This window comes from Panthera pardus, unplaced genomic scaffold (assembly GCF_024362965.1).
Source record: "Panthera pardus isolate Hobbes unplaced genomic scaffold, ASM2436296v1 HiC_scaffold_27, whole genome shotgun sequence".
In the NCBI taxonomy this organism is placed as follows: Eukaryota; Metazoa; Chordata; class Mammalia; order Carnivora; family Felidae; genus Panthera; species Panthera pardus.
In genome coordinates this window covers 36,193,271-36,215,448 of record NW_026526843.1, presented here as the reverse complement: position 1 = coordinate 36,215,448, position 22,178 = coordinate 36,193,271, and the positions used below count along the sequence as shown (strand labels likewise).

Here is a 22,178-nt window from a genome sequence, read left to right as displayed (position 1 = left end):
TGAATTACTTCAAATGCAAGACCATGGTGTAAAACAGTGCATCTCAAGTATTTTTGTGCATACAAATCACCTGGGGATCTTGTTAAAGTGCAGATTCTGATTCAGTAGGTCTGAGCTGGGGCCCAAGATTTCTGCATTGTTAACAAAACTCCCAAGTGATGCTTGCTCTTGTTCCTGATACAGTAATCATGTTTTGAGTAACAAAGACTTGTGTAAAATTTTAAAACTTAAATGGATAAATCTCAGAATAATCATGCCAAGAGAAAGAAGCCAGACCCTCCCCCAAAGTGCATACAGAATATGATTTTCTTTATATAAAACTTAAGAAAATGCAAACCAGTCTGTAGTGATAGAAAGCAGATCAGTGGTTGGAGGTTGGTGTGAGTTACAGAGGGACACAAGGAAACTTGTGGGGGTGATGGATATATTCACTATCAGAATCGTCATGATGGTTTCGTGGGTGCATACATGTGTCAAAATGTATTTGTGCCATTTAAATATGTACAGTTTGTTGTCTGTCAGTTATACCGCAAGCTGTTTAAAAAGGGATTGAGCAAAATTGAAATTTGATCTTCAAGTCCAGTGATAATATATACATGAAACTAGACATATATTCTATTCCCCAAGTTGACTTTTACTTTTATTGAGGTGTATTTTATACACAAATAACATTTACCATTTTAAGTTTGGCATTTTCAGTTTGGGCAATAATACATAGTCCTGCAACTGCCATTGCAGTCAAGATATGGAACATTTCTATTACCCCAAGAAGTTCCCTTGTGCCCTAGGCTTTTCTGAATCTAATGAAATTCCCTTTAAGTTCCTCAGTTTAACTTTGTAAATGCATGTCTCCTGTCAAAATTTAAAGTCCTTGTGATTATTGGGTTTGCATGATTTATGAAAATTGTCAAGTTACTTAAATTGGCATTTCAAAAGAAACTCAAAAGCATTACCATTTGATGAAATGCACTGGTATGTGGATAAGCCAGGACCAATTCCTAGGACAGTTTTAAAGTCCAGCTTTTCTCCACTAATAACTTTTGTGTATGTGCAAATCTTCTTGAGGTGCTGTGCAAAATAGTCCTTGAATACCATAATTGTTGAGCTGAACAAACACCCATTGGAGGGTAATATTGCAGAATATAATCAGATTTTAGTAATGCTATGTATTTGGTTAAGTCAAGTTTGTTTTATTTTTGAAGTATGTGGAGGGATCTTTTGAGAAATACCTGGAACGGTTGGGAGATCCCAAGGTAAGATCAAATACGGGGGTTTAATCTTTTCAGAGTATTTGGAATAGTAAACCGAAGTATTCATTCAGCTGTGTCGCCTTAGCTTTAGTTAGACGCAACCTATTTTCTTAAGTAGCCAGCTGTGTTGAATGAAATAGTTCTTGCAAAAGTTTCGAAGCTGGCAGTTGACCTATTTTGTGTTGAATGTTGAGAATTCTATGTCAACAATTTTATCATCCATAGACTGCAAACAGGACAAGCCTAAGTCCTTTCACTTTAATGGGGGAGGAGGGATGGCAATGAATGTTACAAGAGGTCATTTGTTACATTTTTTATTCAACAGTTCCCCTGATTTGTAGTTATCCTTTATGTGGGAGTAAGCTTCATAAACACATATTTAATTAAAAATAATTTATGTGATTAATTCCATAGTTCTGGACTTAGCATTTACTAAATACCTTGCTAACTTCATAATCTTAACACTAATTCCATTTTTATTGTGCCTTTTAAATCTCTCCTATTAACTGTCCTTGTTACTTCATAGTTAACTGAGAAGGTCTTTAGGACTATTAGTTTCAGAATAAGTTTATGTAAATGAGTAACACAATATCTTAAAACAAGTTATAGTGTGTTCTACAAATTCTTCATTTAAAACATCGCTAAGCATCCAAAATAACTTGTTGAACTTGCAAAACTTTTACCTGATAGCTACAGAATGTTTTTTAAAAGTTTATGTACTATTTATGTTTAGGAAAGTGCTGGCCAGCTGGAAATAAGAGCTCTTTCTCTAATTTATAAGTAAGTTAAATCTTTTTTTTTAAAGACTGAGTGCATATGTGTCATTGTGTGTAAAGTTTATATTAAAGGCTCTTTGGGATTTGGGAATGATCTGTAGAATGAAGATGTCTAAGTAAAGTTAATTTGTGTTAACTTTTGGGTGGAGAGCCTCTAGAGTTTGTGTCCATTTGAATGAAATAAAGGACTTTAAGGAATGCTGGTATTCCTGTAGAAAATCAGAATGTCTCTCTTAGAATTCTTGTCTGTTTAACTTTGTGCCCCTTCAGTGCATCTTTAGTGGGGCAATGTAGCTTCCAAGAGGGTAGAAATTGGTTCTTGAAGACAAAAAGATGTTAGATACTATAGTGGTTTGTAGTCCTTCAGAGGGTTACAGTACATAAGCAGATATATGGTATATCTCTGGTATTAAAATTTCATAGGAAAAATAAAAAGGCTCTTTAGGCACATGATAATGAACATTTTGAGAAACACTGCTCTATCACTTTGGTCCCCAAAATAGCAAAAGTGGCATTTCTGGAACCTGTGGGGTTGCACAGAACTATTGAAAAATACTTCTCTAGTGTGGGGTAGAGGCTAGTGGAAATCTTGTTCATTTGAGGAAGTTGATCTGTACATAAGATTTCCTTCACAGTTTTTAGGATGGTGAGATGGCATATACCTTGGTATAGTCTGAATCTTCTGGTTATGGGTACTCATTCAAGTTAGTGTTTTGCAGTCTGCTCATTTCTCACTAAATCCATCAAGAAGTTGTATAGAAGAGGCATTGGGCAGGTGACTAATCAGTTGTTGCTTTTAAGTCAAGGGCCAGCTTTTAAATTGGCTTTCTTTTTGTGTATAGCCCTCGAGCTAAGAATGCTTTCTTCAAAGTTTATAAATGGTTAAATGAAAAGTAGAGTACTGTTACATGGCATGTGAAAATTCTATGAAGTTCAGATTTCAGTGTCTGTAAATTAAGTTTTATTGGAACACAGTCATTTGTGCTTGTTTATCAGGGTCTGACTGCTTTCATGCTACAAAGTCAAAGTTGAGCAAACCATACGGCCTGCAAAAGCTGAAATGCTTATCATCTGGTCTTTTACCAAGTAAAATTTGCCAGCCTATGCTTTAAATAAGTGCGGAGCCCCCAAAACTCAGAAGCACACATACAGTTGGGAACCTATCTTCTTTACTTCTCCTTTTTCCAAATTAAGATATGTTTAAGAAATCCATAGGACTTTAAAGAAGTTGGCTATCTACTTTGAATTAACATTATTTAGCCTCTTTAAACATTCAGATTATTTTATATGAATAAGGTGGGCAGTGTGAAAGCCCAAATACTTGTTCTTATAAACTATCTTCTTGGATATACTAAATTATCTCTTTTCAACCACCTTTGTTTTCTACCTGTGTAGTCGGGATTTCATTCTTTATCGCTGTCCCGGAAAGCCTCCAACTTGTGTCACAGATAATGGCTATGAAGACAAGGTAAGAAGATGAGTGAATGTTTACTAAAATAAAAGAAATTGAATGATGCTGCTGGCTTAACAAGATAATAAGAAATCATTCTTTGTTACCTAATTAATGGGAGGGGGGGAAGCATAGTCTAAATGCCAAGCTTCTCCGCCACCAGCCTTTACCTCTCCATTTAGTCATCCTGAGTGTTGTTAGCCACCCTCCTGAACAGACCTTACCTTACCAGTCCTGTAATAGGTTAAAAAAAAAAACCCAAAAAAACCAAACCTCAATTGGCTCCTTGTTGGCTAGGAGATAAGGTTCAAACCTGGAAGCTAGGCATTTAGTCCCCTTTTCGTCTTCACTGTCTTAACAACCTTAGTATATTTTGATTCCAGATACTCCAACTTACACTTTTTTTCTTTTCCTTTGTATCTCCAATGTTAACTCCTTTGAAACTCCCAACTCCCCTGGAGTTCTTTCCTCCCTTTGTGTTCCTTCCTCTAGCATCACCCAAGTAATTCTAATCACATTGTATTTGTTTTCATGCTTATTTCTCTCCTAAATCTTCAGTTTCTTGAGAGCAGGCCAGTGTGCTACTACTGCCCAGTAAGATGCTTGGAAAATAGTAGGAAGCGGTTTTGTTGGTTGAGAACTCTTAGCCGTTAAACAGATTGTTTTTCAGTATACAGTGTTTCTTCCAAAAAATCTGGGTTTTTTGTTTCTGTTTTTGTTTATCTATTTGAGAGAGTGAGGGGGGTGAAGGGGCAGAGAGAGAGAGAATCTTATGCCAGCTCTGCCCTCAGGGTGGAGCCCCACAGGGCACTGGATCCCACAAAGCTGAGATCATGACCTGAGCTGAAACCAAGAGTTAGATGCTTAACTGAGCCACCCAAAAAGTTTTTAAGGAAAAAAACTTTTATCCCAATTATTTGATTAGTTAGTATAGACTATACAGTAATTGACTTTTTAAGGCTTGTGTCACACCATGGAATATATTTCAGGCAACATTTTTTAAAACTTCTTAATGTTTGCTTATTTGAGAGAGACAGAGACCGTGCCAACAGGGCAAGGGCAGCGAGAGAGGGAGACACAGAATCCGAAGTAGGCTCCAGGTTCCGAGCTTTTTGCACAGAGCCCAATGTGGGGCTTGAACTCAGGAACCAGGGGATCATGATCTGAGCCAGTCGGATGCTTCACGGAGCCGCCCAGGCACCATTTATATAATGTTTTTAATGTAGATGGGCTCATACTAAACATATTATTTGTTTTTACCTATCCTCATCAGTAATCTAGATCTACCTCATTTTTTTTTTTTTACAAGTTTAATGCCATTATATCGTACTTGCCTACCCACAAGTATATATCAGAACTATTATTTTATGTTGGGATACCAATACCACCAGGGACACCTTTTCCAATCAAAATGGAACTTCTTGCCACTCGAATAAAGAAACTATACTGTTATCTCTGGAGTTTTTTCTTGCTTATTTATTTAGTTCTGGTTAGCCGGATTCCTTTAACTACTCCTTAACAACTGCCTCCAGTTATTGACCTTTGTTAGTTGGAGTTCCAAGTTCTTCTAGTCCAAATTACAAAGGGCTTCTCTGCTCAAAATCTGTTCACTTTCTTTTGGATTAATAAACTCTTAAACGGAAATAACCCCTCAGAGTGCTCAGAGTGGTGTGAAACTTCATAACTTAAACTTTACCGTGAGTTACTTTAGCTTGACACTTGCCCTCAATACTCTGAAATGGTTTATACTGGTGGAGTTGGAATTGTGATTTCAAAAAAAGGCTAGGGAAGAATAATAGACCTGAAGTAGAGAACTTTATTATTGGAAGAAGTTAGCCCAGATTAGGCAGGAAGGCAGCAAACAGGGGACTTGGAATTTTCTGCCAAAGAAGCTCAGTGGCAACATCCTCCCATAGAACACAAGAGAATCCTCTTTGGTCCCTCAGGTTGCTAATACGAGACGTGGCTTCAGAATCAGATAGACTTGGGGTGCCCGGGTGGCTCTAGTCATTTGAGTGTCCAACTCTTGATTTTGGCTCAGGTCATGATCCCAGGGTTGTGGGATCAAGCCCCATGTCAGGCTCCGTGCTGAGCCTGGAGCCTGCTTAAGATTCATTCCCTCTCTCCTCCTGTTCCCCCTTTCCCCCCCTCCCCCGCTCACACTCTTTGTCTCTCAAATAAAAGAAATAAAATAGACTTATGGTTAGATATATCCCTTACTCAAGACAGATTTTTGAACCAAAATTTAAAAAGGTTTTGGAGCTGTTATTCAGACAGTTTTCATCATATAGAGCCTGCAAGCATTTTTACTAAAATATTTTGGTTAGTAAGCATGGCTTTGAATTGTTTGGGAAAACTAGAGACTAAAGATCAGCTAAGAAATTAACTCCTTTTGTAGCTATCTCAGTGCCTTAATTCATTAAGAAAGTCTCTTTAGCAGTATTGTTCCTATATAATGTATTCATATATTACTACTCGGTAGAATGGATAACCTTTTGAGTAAATTAAGTCTCCCCCTGCCCTCATGATCTGAGTTTGGAGTATTTGGATATTTGACATAATTTCTGCAGTCCTTTTTCAAAGTTAAGCTGGGTCTCTTGACTTCTGTTAGGATTTCTACTAGATTTACTCAATTTGTAAAAGTTCCATATTTTTGCAAATTCACAAATCAGAACTTGTTGGCTACATTAATGGGAATGTGATTTAGATTCAGTGTAGCCTTATTAGTGATTTTAATCTTGGCATTTAAAAGTCACTTTGAGGGGCGCCTGGGTGGCTCGGTTGGTTAAGCGTCCGACTTCAGTTCAGGTCATGATCTCATGGTCCGTGAGTTCGAGCCCCGCGTCAGGCTCTGTGCTGACAGCTCAGAGCCTGGAGCCTGTTTCAGATTCTGTGTCTCCCTCTCTCTCTGCCCCTCCCCTGTTCATGCTCTGTCTCTCTCTGTCTCAAAAAAAAATAAATAAACGTTAAAAAAAAAATTAAAAAAAATAAGTCACTTTTGAGAACATCTCTTTTGAAAGTTATAGCTAGCATTTATCTTTATTCAAATTTCAAAAATCACTTTTCCTCAGCTTTATTGATATATAATTGGCGTGTTAAGTGAAATGAGTCAGACAAGTATTGTGTGATATTACTTAATATGTGGGATCTAAAAAAAAATCACATTTTAAAAAACAAATTCATTCTCAATTTCTGGTTAGCAATTTAATTTCAAGTATTTCATGGTTGTAAGCTATGTAACATTCACTTAATTGTTCTGTGTGTTTTTCTTCAGATTCTACTCTGCTATTCAAGTAATGGCCATTATGATTCAGTGTACTCAAAACAATTTCAGTCAAGTGCAGCTGTTTGCCAGGGTATGTGAAAGCTTTACAAATGGTTAGGTGTGTTTCAGATGATTTTGTTTTCCCATCTTTAAATTGAGGGACCCGCCGTAAGTAACTCTTCTAAGCTGTTTTGTTGGCACCTATTGAAATTGTATACTGGCTTATGGCTGTTTTCACATTGTCCTAAAGAGATCTTACTTTGACAGTTGGAGTTTTGGCTTTTTTTCCTTTAGCTGTACTGTATGAAATTCTCTATAAAGATGTGTTTTTTGTGGATGAAGAAGAGTTGAAGACTGCAGTTGAATTGTTTCGAAGTGGTTCCAAAAAGAACAGAAACCATGCTCTGACTGGCAGCGAGGATGTCCATGTTGACTGCAAGAGTTCAGCTTGTAATAGGTAATAAAGGGAAAGGGGGTGTCAACCTCAAGATCAACATCATCATTTGAAAGTGGAAGGGGCTTGACATACCCACACATATGTATGTGGAGATCCATTTTCTATTGGGGGAAGAGAAATTTTACCAAAAAGATATGTTGTATTTTGAGATGTTCAGGCTTCGGAGGTTTGATCCAAGTCAGAATCCTTTTTTTTTTTTTTTTTTAATTGCTAGAAGTGACTTTAGAACTATCTAACCCCATGATTCTCAAATGGTGCTTGTTAGGAAGGCAGATTCTTGGGCCTAGTTTCACAAAATTTGAGGTGAGAGTGGGGCCAGGAATCTTCTTTTTTTTAACAAGTATATTCCAAATATTCTGATGTAGGTAAGCTGTGGACCATATTATGAGAAAAAGCTGATTGTAAACCAGCACTATCATTTTGTTAGTTGGTAACTGAGATTCACAGTGGTTACTTGAAGTAGCACACACACATCCAGCTAGTAGAAAAGAATTTCTCAGACTAAGGGGAGTTTTAAGAGCTTTTGAGTGTCTGCCTTTGGTACTTGCTGGAAATATAGATTGTGGCCTCTGAGGAAACAGCTGGTGTGTCAGAGATAATAAAGTAGGTGTTGTCTTCTATTTCTTCTTGATTCCTACTTATGTGAAGGAAATTGATATAGGCTTGGTGCCAGTCAGGTGTCAACCTTGTCTTTTTGTCTTGATTGCAATTTTTTTTTTTTTGTAGAAGAGAGGTTTTTAAACTTACTTGGGAATGCAGGGAGTGGAACTTGTGCATCAGGGTAAAAGTTGCTTCATTCTTCACTGATGATTTGTCCTAAGGATGTCCGGCTTTGGGCAATTATAGTAGTAAAAAAGATGTCCGGCTTTGGGCAATTATAGTAGTAAAAAAAAGCAAGATGTACTAGTTACCTATTGCTTCATGACAGTATTACTACAGATTTTGCAATTTAACACACTTATCTCACAGATTATGTGGACTAGGAGTCTGGGCACAGCTTAGCTGGGTCTTCTGCTTCGGGTCTCACAAGACTGCAGTGAGGTTGTTGGCCAGGATTGAGTTCTTACCTGGAGTTTTGACCAACGAAGGATCCACTTTGACACTCACATCGTTCTTGGCAGCATTTAGTTCTTGAAGCTGTAGGACTGAGAAATGTGTTTTTTGTTGTTGTTGTTGTTTTGCTGGCTGTCAGCCTGAGGGAACCCTCACCTATTTGTCACATGTGGTTGGTGAACATGACTGCTTGCTTCCTTATAGTCAGCAAGGGACCAGCAATACAGGCACTACGTTTTTATGCAAAATAATAATATACATCTTATCTATTAAGAAGCAAACTTGAGGTAGGGGAATCCTACATGGATGTGAACACCAGGAGGCAAAGATCATAGGGACCATCTTAAGAGATGGAGGTATGAAATATAGGAGATAGTCTGCTTAAGTACATTGTAGTACATCCTAATAAAAAGGAAGCATGAATGTAAATGTTGGGGTGAAAAACTATTTGCCTTATTTTTAGACCTTGAGCTAGTTTACCACTAGGTGGTGGTATAGTCATTAGACTTAAAACTCAGCTACTGCCTTTATATAAAGCTCTTTGTTCTAAATCTTTTCAATTAGGAGTGAAGAGTTGGGTGCCTGCTGCAATGTTGAAAATATACCAGAGGGGTGCAATCAAGGAACAGAAGAAGCAAAGGTTTGAAATTTTCTAGGCAAAGAATTTTCATAATCTTGGCTTGTAGCATCATAACTTAAAAGGCCTTAAGTTAAGGTCAAGCAGTCTACATTCTAGTTATATGCGGTGGGGGAGGAGTTCGTGTTTTCCTTTGTGGAAGTTTTAATCTTAAAATGTAAAATGGGTGCTTAATGTTGTCTGAGTATTTATTCTTAATGGAATTGTATAGATTGTTTTCAAAGCAATCTCTGAACACTTCAGAATTTTCAGAAGCTGTTGTTTTCAAATTAAATATTACAAATCCAGTAATAGACACTTTGTGATGAATCTTATGGATGCTAAGGTTTTTCTCTGTCATTAAAGTATGTGATGCTTGCCCTATTCTGTTCAAAGGAAATAGGTAATAATCCTGTTTGAAGAAACAGGAGAAATTTTTACCGTCTTTATAGTCCTAAAATCAAGCAGACAGACCTTTAGTTTGAGGCTAGCTCAATAGGGCAAATACTATTAAAATAATGTTTATTTATGCCCCAAGTTCTGGGAATTTGGGAACAGTAACTACTGGATATGGTGAAATTCTAGGAAAGTAGAAGAAAAAGGAAATTCCTTTGAAAGTTGCAACAGATTTTGACCAAAATGAAATAGAATTTTCAGGTGATTTTAGGGTACAAGAACACTTGCACCTCTCTGTGTATATCAAGATGAGATTTATTGAATAGCCTGACTGAATCTTTAGTCTTTGTGTTGCATTGATTTATGTGAGATATATCCTAAATTGTTGGCTGCTTTCAATATTTCCCTTCTGCCATCTAAAACCTTTTAGATTATTTGCATATTACTTCTTTAATCTCCTGATTTTTAAAATACGCAACAAAACTTACTGTGGCATTTAATTCTTTTTTTAATAAAGAAGGAAAGGGAGGCATATGTACATAGTTAAAAAAAAAAAAACAACTTTCTTTCTTCATAGAAGGAACTTTGAAGCTAAGGATGATGATTTTGTAGCATGATTATTTTTGTTTTAGTCTCCAGAGAGTCCATCAAAGATGCTCTTCCCGTATAAGGTGCTTAAAGCCCTGGATCCAGAAATCTATCGTAATGTAGAATTTGATGTTTGGTTGGACAGCAGAAAAGGTAATGAAATATTGACAGCATGCTTTTGAATCCTGACCTCCAGGGGAAAAAAATTTGCAAATTATTTCTAATGAGATGTTTTTAATGTACTGTTATAAAGGACAGCCTTCTACTTTTTAGCTTACTTAATACATGATTTTAAATCGAGAAGAGGAAACAGAAGTGGGGAAGGATCTTTTAGAATCCGATGTTTATCTGGGACTTTTAGTTTTGCAAAGACTGTGGAGATACCCTTTAGATTACTTTGAGTACCCAAAATATGTAACTGTAAATAAGCTTATCTTAGATTTAAAGTGTTAAAACTACTCACTGATAAATGAATAGGTCAGGTGTCCACAAACTGGCCTTTAGAACAAATCTTCCCTGCCACCTGTTCTTGTGTGGTCTGTGAGCTAAGAATGGTCTTTATATTTTTAAATGGCAGAAAAAATTGTAAAAGAACAGTGTATTTTGACACATGAAAATTATTTGAAATTCAATTGTCTATAAGTAGTTTTATGACAGAATTGAGTGGTTGTGACAGGGTCTGTATGACCCACCAAGCTTGAAATACTTACTCTTTACAGAGAAAGTTTGCCAACTGTTGTAATAGGTAATTGTTTATGACTCCCTATAAGAGAACTAAGTTATTCAAATTTGCCCTTAAAGTTCTGCCTTCAAGGTAGCCTTTTAATGTTTCATATTCAACTTCTTGAACCTTGGTGAACCTAGGTATAATTAGCAGTCTAATGATCTAGAATGAGGTGAAGACACAATAAGTTGTTAAAAATAATAAGATGCTTTGAAGAAACTATGTAGTGTTTGTTTTTCATTGAGGTGTGATACTATCAAGTTGTTTCCATTGGTATAACTAAGATTATAGCCTCCCCATTTCCACCTGTGTTTTATAGCACCAAACTATTTTGGCAGGTCTCCTTAAATTAACCACAGAAATAACCTGTCAAGAGTAATGGAATGACCCTTTAGGACTCTTCCCCCACCAGTCCTGCCCCCAGGTTTCAGCTTATAGTAGTAGCATTGTCAAAAACACTGGTAAACGTAAAGTAGAAAATTAAATGGTGTAAAATGGGAAAGGAACCAGTTCAGTTGAGCTTGAATCTTCATTTTCTTTTAATAGAACTTCAAAAAACTGATTACATGGAGTATGCTGGGAGACAGTACTATTTGGGAGACAAGTGTCAGGTTAGTTCGTCCTTTAAAAACTCAGTAACTTGGGGGCACCTGGGTGGCTCAGTTGGTTAAGTGTTCAGGTCTTGATTTCAGCTCAAGTCATGATCTCATGGTTCATGAGATGGAGGTTCACGTCGTCCTCTGCACTGACAGCACAGAACCTGGTTGGGATTCTCTCTCTCCTTCTCTTCCCTCCCCCTGCTCGTGCTCACTCATTCTCTCTAAATAAATAAGCATTAAAAAATTAGTTTTTCCAAGGTTGCAGTTTTAGTTCAACAAAGCTCATTTACAAAATGCTAGAAAAAATTTTTTAATGGTTGTATTAAATTTTAATTACAAGCTTCTGTGAGATGATGTAAGGATCTTTTTTATCATGTGCCACATCTGTTGAGCCAGACTGGCTGGCAGTGTTTATTAGCAACTGCTTTGATAAGTAGACACTGTACTCTGGGGGAGGAGTTGTATTTTTGTTTGTCAGAAGCCAGATCTGGCAAAAGACTTGAGATTAGATGTATGTTTACTGTCTCCTATTCTCTTTCAGGTTCGCTTGGAATCAGGTGGAAGATACTATAATGCTCATATTCAAGAAGTTGGAAATGAGAATAATTCCGTAACAGTCTTCATTGAAGAATTGGCAGAAAAGTAAGAATACAATAGTTTGTTGTATTACTAAAATCTTTGGCTCTTGATGCCTTTTTGTAGTAGTAAATTGAGAATTGCCAGGATGCTAGTAAGAGATCCAGAGTTACATCTGGTACCAGCTTAAGATGACTTATCTCAGATTGTAAAAGCATATGCTGAAATATGAAATCTCAGTATACTTGTATATAAAAGTTTCCAAATCCCTAGGCTCTAGTCAACTTACCAGAAATACTAAATACAACAGAATTCTGGTATAAAACCATTCATACTAATTGGAAAGCTGGTTTGCTAAACAAGCTTCTGCCTGTACCAAGATAAGCTAGTCTGGTAATTCTCAGACTTTAACATGCCCCAGAATTACCTAGAGAGCTTGTTAAAACAGATTGATGAACTCCATTCCCAGGGTTTCTGGTTTCAGTATATCTGATGGGGCCCAAGAATTTGAACTTCTCAGTAATTTCCAGGTGATAACTAATGGTGTTGGTCCACTTTGAGAACCATTTAACTTGATTAAGCTGCCCTTCTAACCAAAAACTCAGTAGCTTAAAACAAGTTCATTTCTTGTGTTCATTTAGCATTTCATAGTGTGTCAGAAAAGGGGATCCAGGCCATCAAAGGCTCTATCTAGACCCATTTCCATGATCATAGGGAAAAGAGGCGAACATGACAAACCACGTGGTGGTTCTTAAAGCATCTCCTTGTGTTTTATTGGCCAAAGTGGATTACATAGCTGAGCCTGAAGTCAATGGGATGGGAAACTATCATCCTCTTCCAAGGAAAGGCAACAAATATTTGTAGACTAGTCTGTCACAGTCTTTCCTCTGGAACGTGATATATGCTACAAATAGCTGTGAAATTGTACAAATTACTCTTAGGTTTTCTAACCTAAAAAGAAAACCTCACCAGGGTAGCAAGTGTGTCAACAAGTTTAAGTAGAAAATGCTTGAAATGAAGTGGATGGGTGAGGGTATGTATATCCAGTGAAAATTAAGTCTGTGTTGCAGGGGCTTTATGGTGGTATCTTTAATTTTAAGGCATGTTGTTCCACTGGCTAACTTAAAACCAGTTACCCAAGTCACACCTGTTCCTGCCTGGAGTGGTATGCCCAGTCGGAAAGGAAGAGGTTACCAGAAAATTTCCGGGGGCTATGTCCCAGAAATGGGTTTGTATACTGAAGGTTTTTCTTCTTTACCCCTTCTTAAGATCTAACGGAAGTCTTGTTCTCAGGTAGAGTTCAGCATTACTGACATTTTGGTATGGAAAACTTTGCTGTGTGCAGTTGTCCTATGCCTTGTAGGTTGCTTAGCATCTTTTGACTGTCTGCTAGATGCCAGTAGCATCTTTCCCACAGTTGCAACAACCAAAAATATCTCCAGACATTGCCACATGGGTCTCAGGGTGGGGAGGGGCAAAATTGTCTGGTAGAGAACCACTGTTCAGGGGACTTTGTGTTAACAAGCTGGAGTAGATTTTAGACTCTAAAACTTGAAAAGATTTCTCAGAGAACTAGGAAAACACCTCACAGAAGCAGACATTCTATTAGTAACCATAATTTCTGGGAAAATAAGTAATGTAGGTGACCGAATGACTGTGTTTTGATGAGCAAAGCCACCTGAACTAAAGATAGTGTGGAGATGTCCATTGATAGGGGAAATTGCCTGCTGGTTTTGCCCTTCCAAATGGAAGACCTAGTATATCCTTAAAAAATACAGTCATTACCTTCCTGTATTTATTTGGTTTGTTCCCTTAAAAATTCTAGGCATTTGGGTGGGGGGGGGGATTGGATCTCTTGGTTTGGTTATGAAGCTTATTTCCTACTTTGTTTGCCTGAAAGCTATGTCAGAGATGGACATGAAGCAACGGAAGAAGATGTTCAAAAAAGTTAGAGGAAAAGAGGTTTATGTGACTATGGCTTACGGCAGGGGAGACGCCTTCCTCCCGCCCAGGCTTCAGCACAGCATGCATTATGGGCACGACCCTTCAGTGCACTACGCACAGACAGCTGCCAATGTCCTGTCTAATGAGCATTTCCATCCTCAACATCCACCTCAGAGACAGGGTCGGGGATATGGGATGCCCAGGTAAGGCTTAATTGACTTCCAAGGTAGTGTACATCTCTGTTTAGGTATTGTGAACAATTCCTAGACAGAATTAAAGTAAAATTTAGAAATATCTTAATAGTTTAGCTTTCTTTTATAATCTTTGCTTAGTGGATGGAACTGATGTGTACTTAAATTTTTTTCAAGTGAATTTATTGTATTCTCACTGAACAAATACGGAATGGTTGAAGAGATAAGCTAGAGCTATCAAGATGAGTGTTGTGGATATGGCACTGTATCCACTAATAATGGATAGGCCTAATACAAGTAGTGAGGGCAGAACAGCTCTTTCTATTGGGATATTTTTAGAAAAATGTGTTAATTCTATTTAAGTGCCGATAACGTGATAAATAATTCTATTTAAGTGCCAATTACTAGATAAACAGTTTTGTTTTCCTTTCCCTTCATTCTTAGGGATTCATCTCGCTTTATCAACAGGCATAACATGGAAGCCCCTAAAGTTGGTTTTTACCCTGGCCCAGGTAAAAGGTGTTGCCAGGGCTATGATAACTTCTCCTATAGATCTCGGTAAGTGAATTTTAAATGTTGAAAATCAGAAGATGGGCAAGTTGGGCTTCATTGCTGAGTGACAAATACATGGATTAAATTTTTTTTAGTGTCAGCATTGAGATGTTTGAACAGTTATTTAGAAATTTGGAACAAGTTACCATACCATATTTTAACTTTTTTCCCCTTTTCTCTGAACTACTTAATACTTAAGTTCCTTTAGACGTAGTCACCGCCAGATGCATTGCATGAACAAGGAGTGCCAGTATAGCTTTGCCCCAGAGAATGGACAGATGCCCAGGGGCGTAGAAGAAACCATTACCTTTTATGAAGTTGAGGAAGGGGATGAGACTGCTTATCCAACTCTACCTGTAAGTAGGTCAAAGCTTTAATCAAAAAGCTGTTTACTTTTTCTCTTATTTTTTTTTTTAAGTAAAGGCAGTGTGGATATGTTTTAGCTCTTTGAACAAACTGCAAATAAAACACTTATGGAAACCTTGAGCTTTTATCTTAGAGCTTTTAAAGATGGGAGAGGAGAACTTTTAAAGCTATTTTTAGAGAAAAGGAGTAGAGGTGGACAAATACACTTGCCTTATGGGCTAATATTTTCTGTTTTCTTGATAATTTTCTCACATAATTTTGATTCTAAAGTACATTAAAATACAGCTTTTTTTGATGAACTGTGTGTCTTTGGTACAGAGTCATGGAGGGCCCTCCACACTGGTTCCTGCTGCTTCGCGATACTGTGTTGCAAGGCGAGGACATAGCTCAGGCAAACAGACCTTGAACTCAGAAGGGGCCAGTGGCCAGAGTCACAATGGTGAGTCAGTTACAGTTAAATGTCTCTTTAAAAGAGGATTCTTGTGGCATTAGTCATCAGGGCTGTGAAGTAGATTTAACAGGTTTTGGTTTTGGGGTCTCACACTGTACGAGTAGCTCATTTTGAATGAGTTCTCAGTTCTTGTCTCAGAGCTTTGCTAGGATTTTAAAGATGTCTTGGTCTTTCTCAGAAGGCCAGACATCTATTTCTATAGGCCACCACATTGTTATAACTTATTTTCAGCTCTCTGCATAGGTCTTTTAGTGAGTTTTGATTTGGTGGGATTTTGGTATAGGAAACATCTGTTCTTTATGAGCAAGGCACTTCTTCTGTTACGGTGAAGACCATTTGTTTGTATATTTTAGGCTTTTCTGTGACTAGCTTCTATTGTACAAAACTGCTATAAAACAGCCTTTGCCTGAAGAAGTCTACTTGACTTAGAACTTTACTATTCATTGTATCCTCTTGGTCATCTACTGTACTAAGTATATTTATAATTTAATCTATTTAACTGTATCCCTCAAAGGAATTTGGTACCCTTGTTTGTTATATGAGGAAATTGAGGTTCAGAGGGTAAATGACCTGGCCAGAGTCATACCTTTAGTAACTGACAGAGATTTAACTTTTTTATAACTGCTTTATTTAGATATAATCTACATAGCATATAATTCACCTGTTTAAAAAGTGTGCAGTTCAGTGATTTTAGTATAGTCACAGCGGTGAATGACCATCACCACAATCAACTTTAGAACATTTTGTCACCCCAAAAAAGAAATCCTGTACTAATTAGCCGCTCCCCATTTTCTGCACCAACCTCCCTTTCCCCCCAGCCCTAGGCAACCACGAATCTGTTTTCTGTCTCAATGGATTTGCCTATTCTGGACATTTCATACAAGTGTAATCATGCAATATATAGTCTTTTGAGATTGGCAGAGATCACTTTTGAATTTGGGTTTGTCTGACACTAAAGCCTATATGTATGTTCTTAACAGTTGTTAGGGTGTCTCTCACTATGGGGTGTGCTTATTTTTACCATTTTATCATAAAATGATCCGTAAGCGACAATTCTGCTCAAACAATTCTGGAGGAATTGGGTGGATTAAGGCAGTGTGAGACAGTCTCAGTGACTTGACTTAGCAGTCAAGTTCTTTATTTTCTTGTATGTTCTTCTTTCTACTACTGATGTAGAAGAAAAAAGGTATTTCTGGGAATTTAATGAGGACAAAACATGTAGCACAAGAATGATCTGTGAAGACTTTGTCCCCATGCATGTGCATGCATGTGCTTAAGGGTGTATGTTCTCTGCTCTTCTACTCAGCATGACCCTTTTGTCTTTTCCCTTTAGCTTGGTGGGTACCTTCAGATATACTGCTCACCTGTAGTGGCATATTCAGAGTAATCAAATCTTTGTTCCCACTGTAAATCTTGCTGTCTGGAGTGGTTGCATGTATGTGTTTGATAAGTGACACGTTTAAGAATCAAATCCAGTTTTGACCTGTGGGGTTTTATTTGGTGGAAAACTGTCCAATTGATGATTAATTTTCTCTGCATTTCAATGGTATTGTAGTCTTAAAGCAAAATACTTTAGTTCACTGAGCCATCCTCTGAGAACAAACCAACTTTAAAAGTATTATTTACTTAAAACAGCCTGAGAAACAGATGAGGCATGATACACCCCTTTAATGTCTACTTAAGCAAACTATGGGTCATACTTAGTACTTTACAGACACCATTTACTATATATATTAAGCACCATGTTCTGTTCTTTTCACCCCCTATGAGCTGGGTACTGTTACCCCTGTTTTATAGTGCAGAAATTGATGCACTATAACCCACTTAAAGTGATGTTAAGTTCTATAAGTTAGTCAGGATTCAAATCTAGACAGCCCTAACTCCAGAGCCAGTGAATTTAATCATCGTACTCTACTGCTTGACTGGAAAGATTGGATACAGCTCTGGGTTTTTCACCTCTGCCTGAACTCTTAAGAACTAAGGAAATTTTCAGAGGAGGAATTTGTCCTGTTTACTGTCAGTCCCTGGCTTCTATATCTGTTAACTGGTATGAAAGATCAAATCACCTGTTTCAAGGACATAGACATTTTAGTTTTGAATATATATCCATAAAACTTGAGAAAAAGCAAGTGCTGGCCATCTGGCTCTGCTGAGCTGAACATAAACACTTCTTCTGTCTTTTTTTATAGGGAGATATCATGAAGATTATATTTATCCTTCAGGTCAGTGAGATCTAGATATACTCTGACATTCTTCATTGTTTATACAATTTTAAATTGTAAAATAATGCTCATGTTTTACTTTACTTTGGCTATATTCTCTAGAACCAGACTATGAAACTTCAGGTGTTTATAGCACAACTGAATCTACAGCAAACTTGGTAGGTATTTCATAATAATGGCAAGCACTTCTGTCTCCTGTGTACTAGGGCACTGTTCTCAGAGCTATATATAGAAATATATTTAAATCAGAACAACCCTATGAGGTAGGGTTTCACTCCCATTTTGTAGATGAAGAAATTAAGACCCTGGTGTTAATGTATTTAGAGATCGTCCTAATGTGTTGATATAAGAGGAAATTCGGACACTGGCAGTGATGATTTTTTTTTAGGGGATTTTATTATGATTTTTCAGTAAGAGTGGGCCACAAGTCTTAGTAACTTCACATAACAAAAGTTTGTTTCTTGGTTCTGCTTCACGTCCACTGGAGGTCTACAGGAGGGCTCTGCTCAGGGACTTGGGCTGATAGAAGCTCCATTAAAAGGGTAGTGAATGATGCACTGGCTCATAACAGCCTCCACCTGGAGATGACACATGTCACTTACTTTTTCATCTGCCAGAGCATGCTCCACTGAAGAGTCTAATTTCTATGTGCCTGAAAGTCAAAAAGTTTGAAATATTTAACAGCACTAAGGACCACAACATTCAACTCAAACTCCCTCCCACAGGCAGATTACTTGCTTCCACCTCAAGGGAGGCAATCTAGAAATCTTATTCAGTGTAATTAAACTCAGAGCCCAAGGTTTCTGGGAAATGTGTAGTGTTCTCTGAATTGGGTCCAGATGTGGCTCATCTTCATTTGGAGGCCTAAAACCAAAGATACAAAGTTATTTCATCCCTGCGCACCCAATTTACAGTGGTGGAGCCGACTGAAGAATGGCAGTAAAAATTCCCATTCAGAAAGAGGGGAAAATGGGAGAAACACAGTTCATGGCCTGTAGGTGACATCCTGGACAGACAACCTAGACATGGGGACTCTTCCCTGGAGAGGCTCTCTGATTCATTGCTTTCTGGGGCTCTTGGTTGCTCCAAGGCCCTTCTTTCCTTGGCCATATTTGAAGTAGGCATTGGAGAATAGTCCTTCTTGGCAGCTGAGGAGCTTTCTCAGCCTGCTTCTCATTCAAAGAAAATTGGAGCCCAAGGCTTATTTTATCTCAGTTGGATGGTTTTAGTTCTCATAGTGTCTTTGGCTGCGTGATTAATTTATTATGCTGCTTCTCTGTTTGATTCCTATTAGTTTTATATGCCGGTAGCCATACTGACATTTCTTGTTCTATAGATATACTACTTAGATTTGCTATAATTTGCTTTCTTATTCCTCTCTCTCTCTGTCTCTACTTGATTGCAAGTACCTGGGCTTCTCAGGGATGGAGGAACCATACTTTTAGGGGCTTTTCCGTGAGCCATTTTGTCCAAGAGCAAGGATTCAATGGATATTGCATCCTTAGTTGGACACATGCTTTGAGATATCTTAATGTAGTCAGATTTTAACAGTGACTTGAGTTCTGCTTCAAAGCCAAGTTTTAACTGCTCTTCGTTGTCCAAAGCACTTAATCAATTTTATATTTTACAGTTTGGGGTTGAAGCAGTTACCTCTTCAACCCTGTAAGTCTCTGTATTCAAGGATTCTCTATTCCGTTTCATTCCTGCCTACAAACTACTTTTTCTATACACACCTGTCTTAAAATAGGTTGCTGAACTCTGCCAACAGTAATCAAAACACAAAACGAACATTGTTTTCCAGACCTCCCCTAGGAGCTACAAGCTCATAATCTCCTTTTCAAGTGACATTTTTGTTACAGTAGCACCCTACTTCTAATTACCAGAATACCATTTCAGTACAGCTAAGTTATGCTACAGTAACACTCCCCCCCCCCCCCACACCCCAAATCTTAGTGGTTTAACACAGGACAGTTGTTCTTGCTAATCCTGTGTCTAGTGTAGGTTGGTAGCAGGCTTTTGTTTGTCATAGTCACTTAGGGGACCCAGACTAATGGACATGGGCTTTCACAGGTACTTTGGAGAACTAAATAAGGTAATTGAACACTGGCTTTTAATACTTCTGCTCGTATTTCATTGACCAGATGTATCACATGGCCACACCTAACTTAAGATGGGGCCAGGAAGAACAGCTGACCATGTACCCCGAAGGAGAACTGGGATATTTTTAAGAACTTGTTCTCTAGAACAGAGAACTTTGTTCTCGAACTATGGCAAATCTTAATTTCACATAACTGAATTTTTGTTTTCACTGTTCAGGTGATACATTTTAGGAATGAAGAGAACTATGATATGTGATTCTCTTCCCCTTATTTCTCCTTCCCTTTCCTTGTCCCTTCTAGAGGAATAGTTTTTCCCCCCACTCTGCCATTATTATTCTCCTCGTCGGCTTTTTATGCCATTTCTTTAAATAGCCACCCTAGTGATTTCACTCCAGTGAAAAAGCAAGCAAAAATCTCACCGTCCAGTTTGACAAGAGTAGATACTTAATTTCTTTCTGTCCCTTTATCATTTGTCACATGTTCCTTTTTGTTCTGAATTTCCATTATCATACATCCCGGGTAACTTTCAGTCCCTTCAGGATGTGCTCCACTCCCACACCCCAGTCACCAACGCTGTAGCAAGTTTTTAAGTAATTTTTATCACAGCATGCTGTGGGGAGAGGTTCAACGCAGGACTTAAAGATGTCCAGGCTTCAGAGCCTTGTAACAATACTGTGAACATTTATTGAAACTTCTTATTTCTGTGCCCAACTCTCAACTGAATCCTTCTGTAGAATTGTTTAACATTCACCCTGGGCTTTCTGAGCCAAAGCCAAAGTTTGCTTTTTGGCAGGTGCGTTGGGTGTACTTGAGCACAAACTTTAGAAATGTGCAGTCTTAGATCCACGTTAACTTGGGCTCACCTTTGTCACAGTGTGGTTCCTCTTGTTTTCTGCGATTACTTCCCTTGATTCCCTCTATGTTACTTTCATTATTAAGCCAATTTCTGCTGCTAGGTTTTTTGTTTTTGTTGTGATGACTATTTGTCCTGCTTAGCTCTGAGCCTTTTAAAATCTTTTTTACTTTCACAAAGAGGGTCTTGGACCAGAGGGGAGTGGTTACTTGGAGTATACTCCATCCTGCTTAGATAGGATACAGCTGAATAACCAGATATCCACCCTTGTACCAAGCTGCATCTTTATTTGGAATACTTTCTTTTAGCAACACTGTTCTTGGTCCTACCGATTTCAAAGCCTTTTAAGGCAACAAAGGCCACTGAGAAATGTTTAAATTACAGTCCTCTATTACATTTTAGTACCTACATTGGACTAGAATTGGATATGATCAGGATCTCTGTAGATAGGAAATAGCACAATCACCTGAATCAGGCACTACAGTGATACCTTTTGGAATGTTCTGTTAGTAGTTGCTTCCAAATCTGAATACTTTCAGGACAGAGCACTTTTCACCTAATTTAAGAAGATATTGAAATAAAGCAGATCTTTTATCGATGTGCTATTTGGTTTCTTGATTCACCTTATTTAACTATACTTCTGTATTCATTAAAGTCTCTTCAGGACAGAAGACCATGTTCTATGTCTCCTCAGGACACAGTTACCTCATACAACTATCCCCAGAAGGTAATCTTCATAGTGTTCTCAAACAATCAGTTGGGGGGAAATGACTTTTTTCCTTTTTGTTCTCCTTGCCCTTCATCTTATTTAAAAAACCTTTTTTAATGTTTGTTTATTTTTGAGAGAGAGAGAGTGAGTGTGAGTAGGGGAGAGGGGCAGAGAGAGACAGAATCCGAAGCAGGCTCCAGGCTCTGAGCTGTCAGCACAGAGCCCAGTGCGGGGTTAGAACCCACGAACCATGAGGTCATGACCTGAACCGAGGTTGGATACTTAACCCACTGAGCCACCCAGGCTCCCCTAAAAGAAGTTGTTTATATATATATCCTTATCTTAACTATTACTGTACTTTGTGGTGCCTGGCACAGTGCTTAGTAAATTCATTCAACAAATTGATAATCTCCTGTGTTCTAGACACATTCTGTGTGTTGACGTTTGACTACTCATAGTCTCTTTATTCCGAACCTCTTATAAGCAAATTAATATGAATTCGCTGTCAATTCGGTCATTTGCTGAAACTTAAATGTGAAGAATACAGACTTGGCATCAAAAAGGTAGCTGAAACCATAGGAGTGAATAAGATCATCCTGGGAAAAGGAAGAGATTGAGAAGAGCATCCAGAACAGAGCCTGTAGATCACCAAATTTTAGCAGATAGGTAGAGAAGGAATAGCCAAGGAGGGGGTGGGGAGAGGAGAGTGTATTATTCTGGAAGCCCTAGTAAGAGAATGTTTCAAGGAGCAGTCAAGTGTCAGTTGCTGCCAAAAGGTCAGGCAACATAAGGACTAGCAAGATTCTACTAGGATATGTTGCGATGAAGACCACTGGTGACTTTGAATTTGGTTTCTGAGGACCAGAACGGGTAGCAGCCACACAGCAATGGGTGGTAAGAAAATGGAGACTGCATTGAGAACAGTGTGTTCAAGAAGGGTCTGTTGTTATTTGTTGAGCATATCTCTGTGCACAGCACTGTATTGAGTGTTGTGGCCTACTCAGACAAATCAATTGCAGTCACATGAAGCTTACACGCAAA

General features: G+C 38.1%; 1 protein-coding gene across 1 annotated transcript in view; it reads left to right on the top strand.

Annotated features, from left to right (window-relative positions):
• ALG13 (ALG13 UDP-N-acetylglucosaminyltransferase subunit) overlaps positions 1-22,178 on the top strand; it is a 61,709-nt gene that overhangs the window by 22,574 nt on the left and 16,957 nt on the right. Inside the window, 17 exon segments of the mRNA XM_019426882.2 lie at positions 1,203-1,253; positions 1,984-2,030; positions 3,422-3,494; positions 6,751-6,832; positions 7,036-7,198; positions 8,816-8,891; positions 9,896-10,004; positions 11,122-11,186; positions 11,716-11,816; positions 12,851-12,978; positions 13,651-13,897; positions 14,330-14,443; positions 14,637-14,793; positions 15,122-15,242; positions 17,444-17,476; positions 17,579-17,634; positions 21,084-21,155. Of these exon segments, the coding sequence (XP_019282427.2) occupies positions 1,203-1,253; positions 1,984-2,030; positions 3,422-3,494; positions 6,751-6,832; positions 7,036-7,198; positions 8,816-8,891; positions 9,896-10,004; positions 11,122-11,186; positions 11,716-11,816; positions 12,851-12,978; positions 13,651-13,897; positions 14,330-14,443; positions 14,637-14,793; positions 15,122-15,242; positions 17,444-17,476; positions 17,579-17,634; positions 21,084-21,155 (1,695 nt within the window).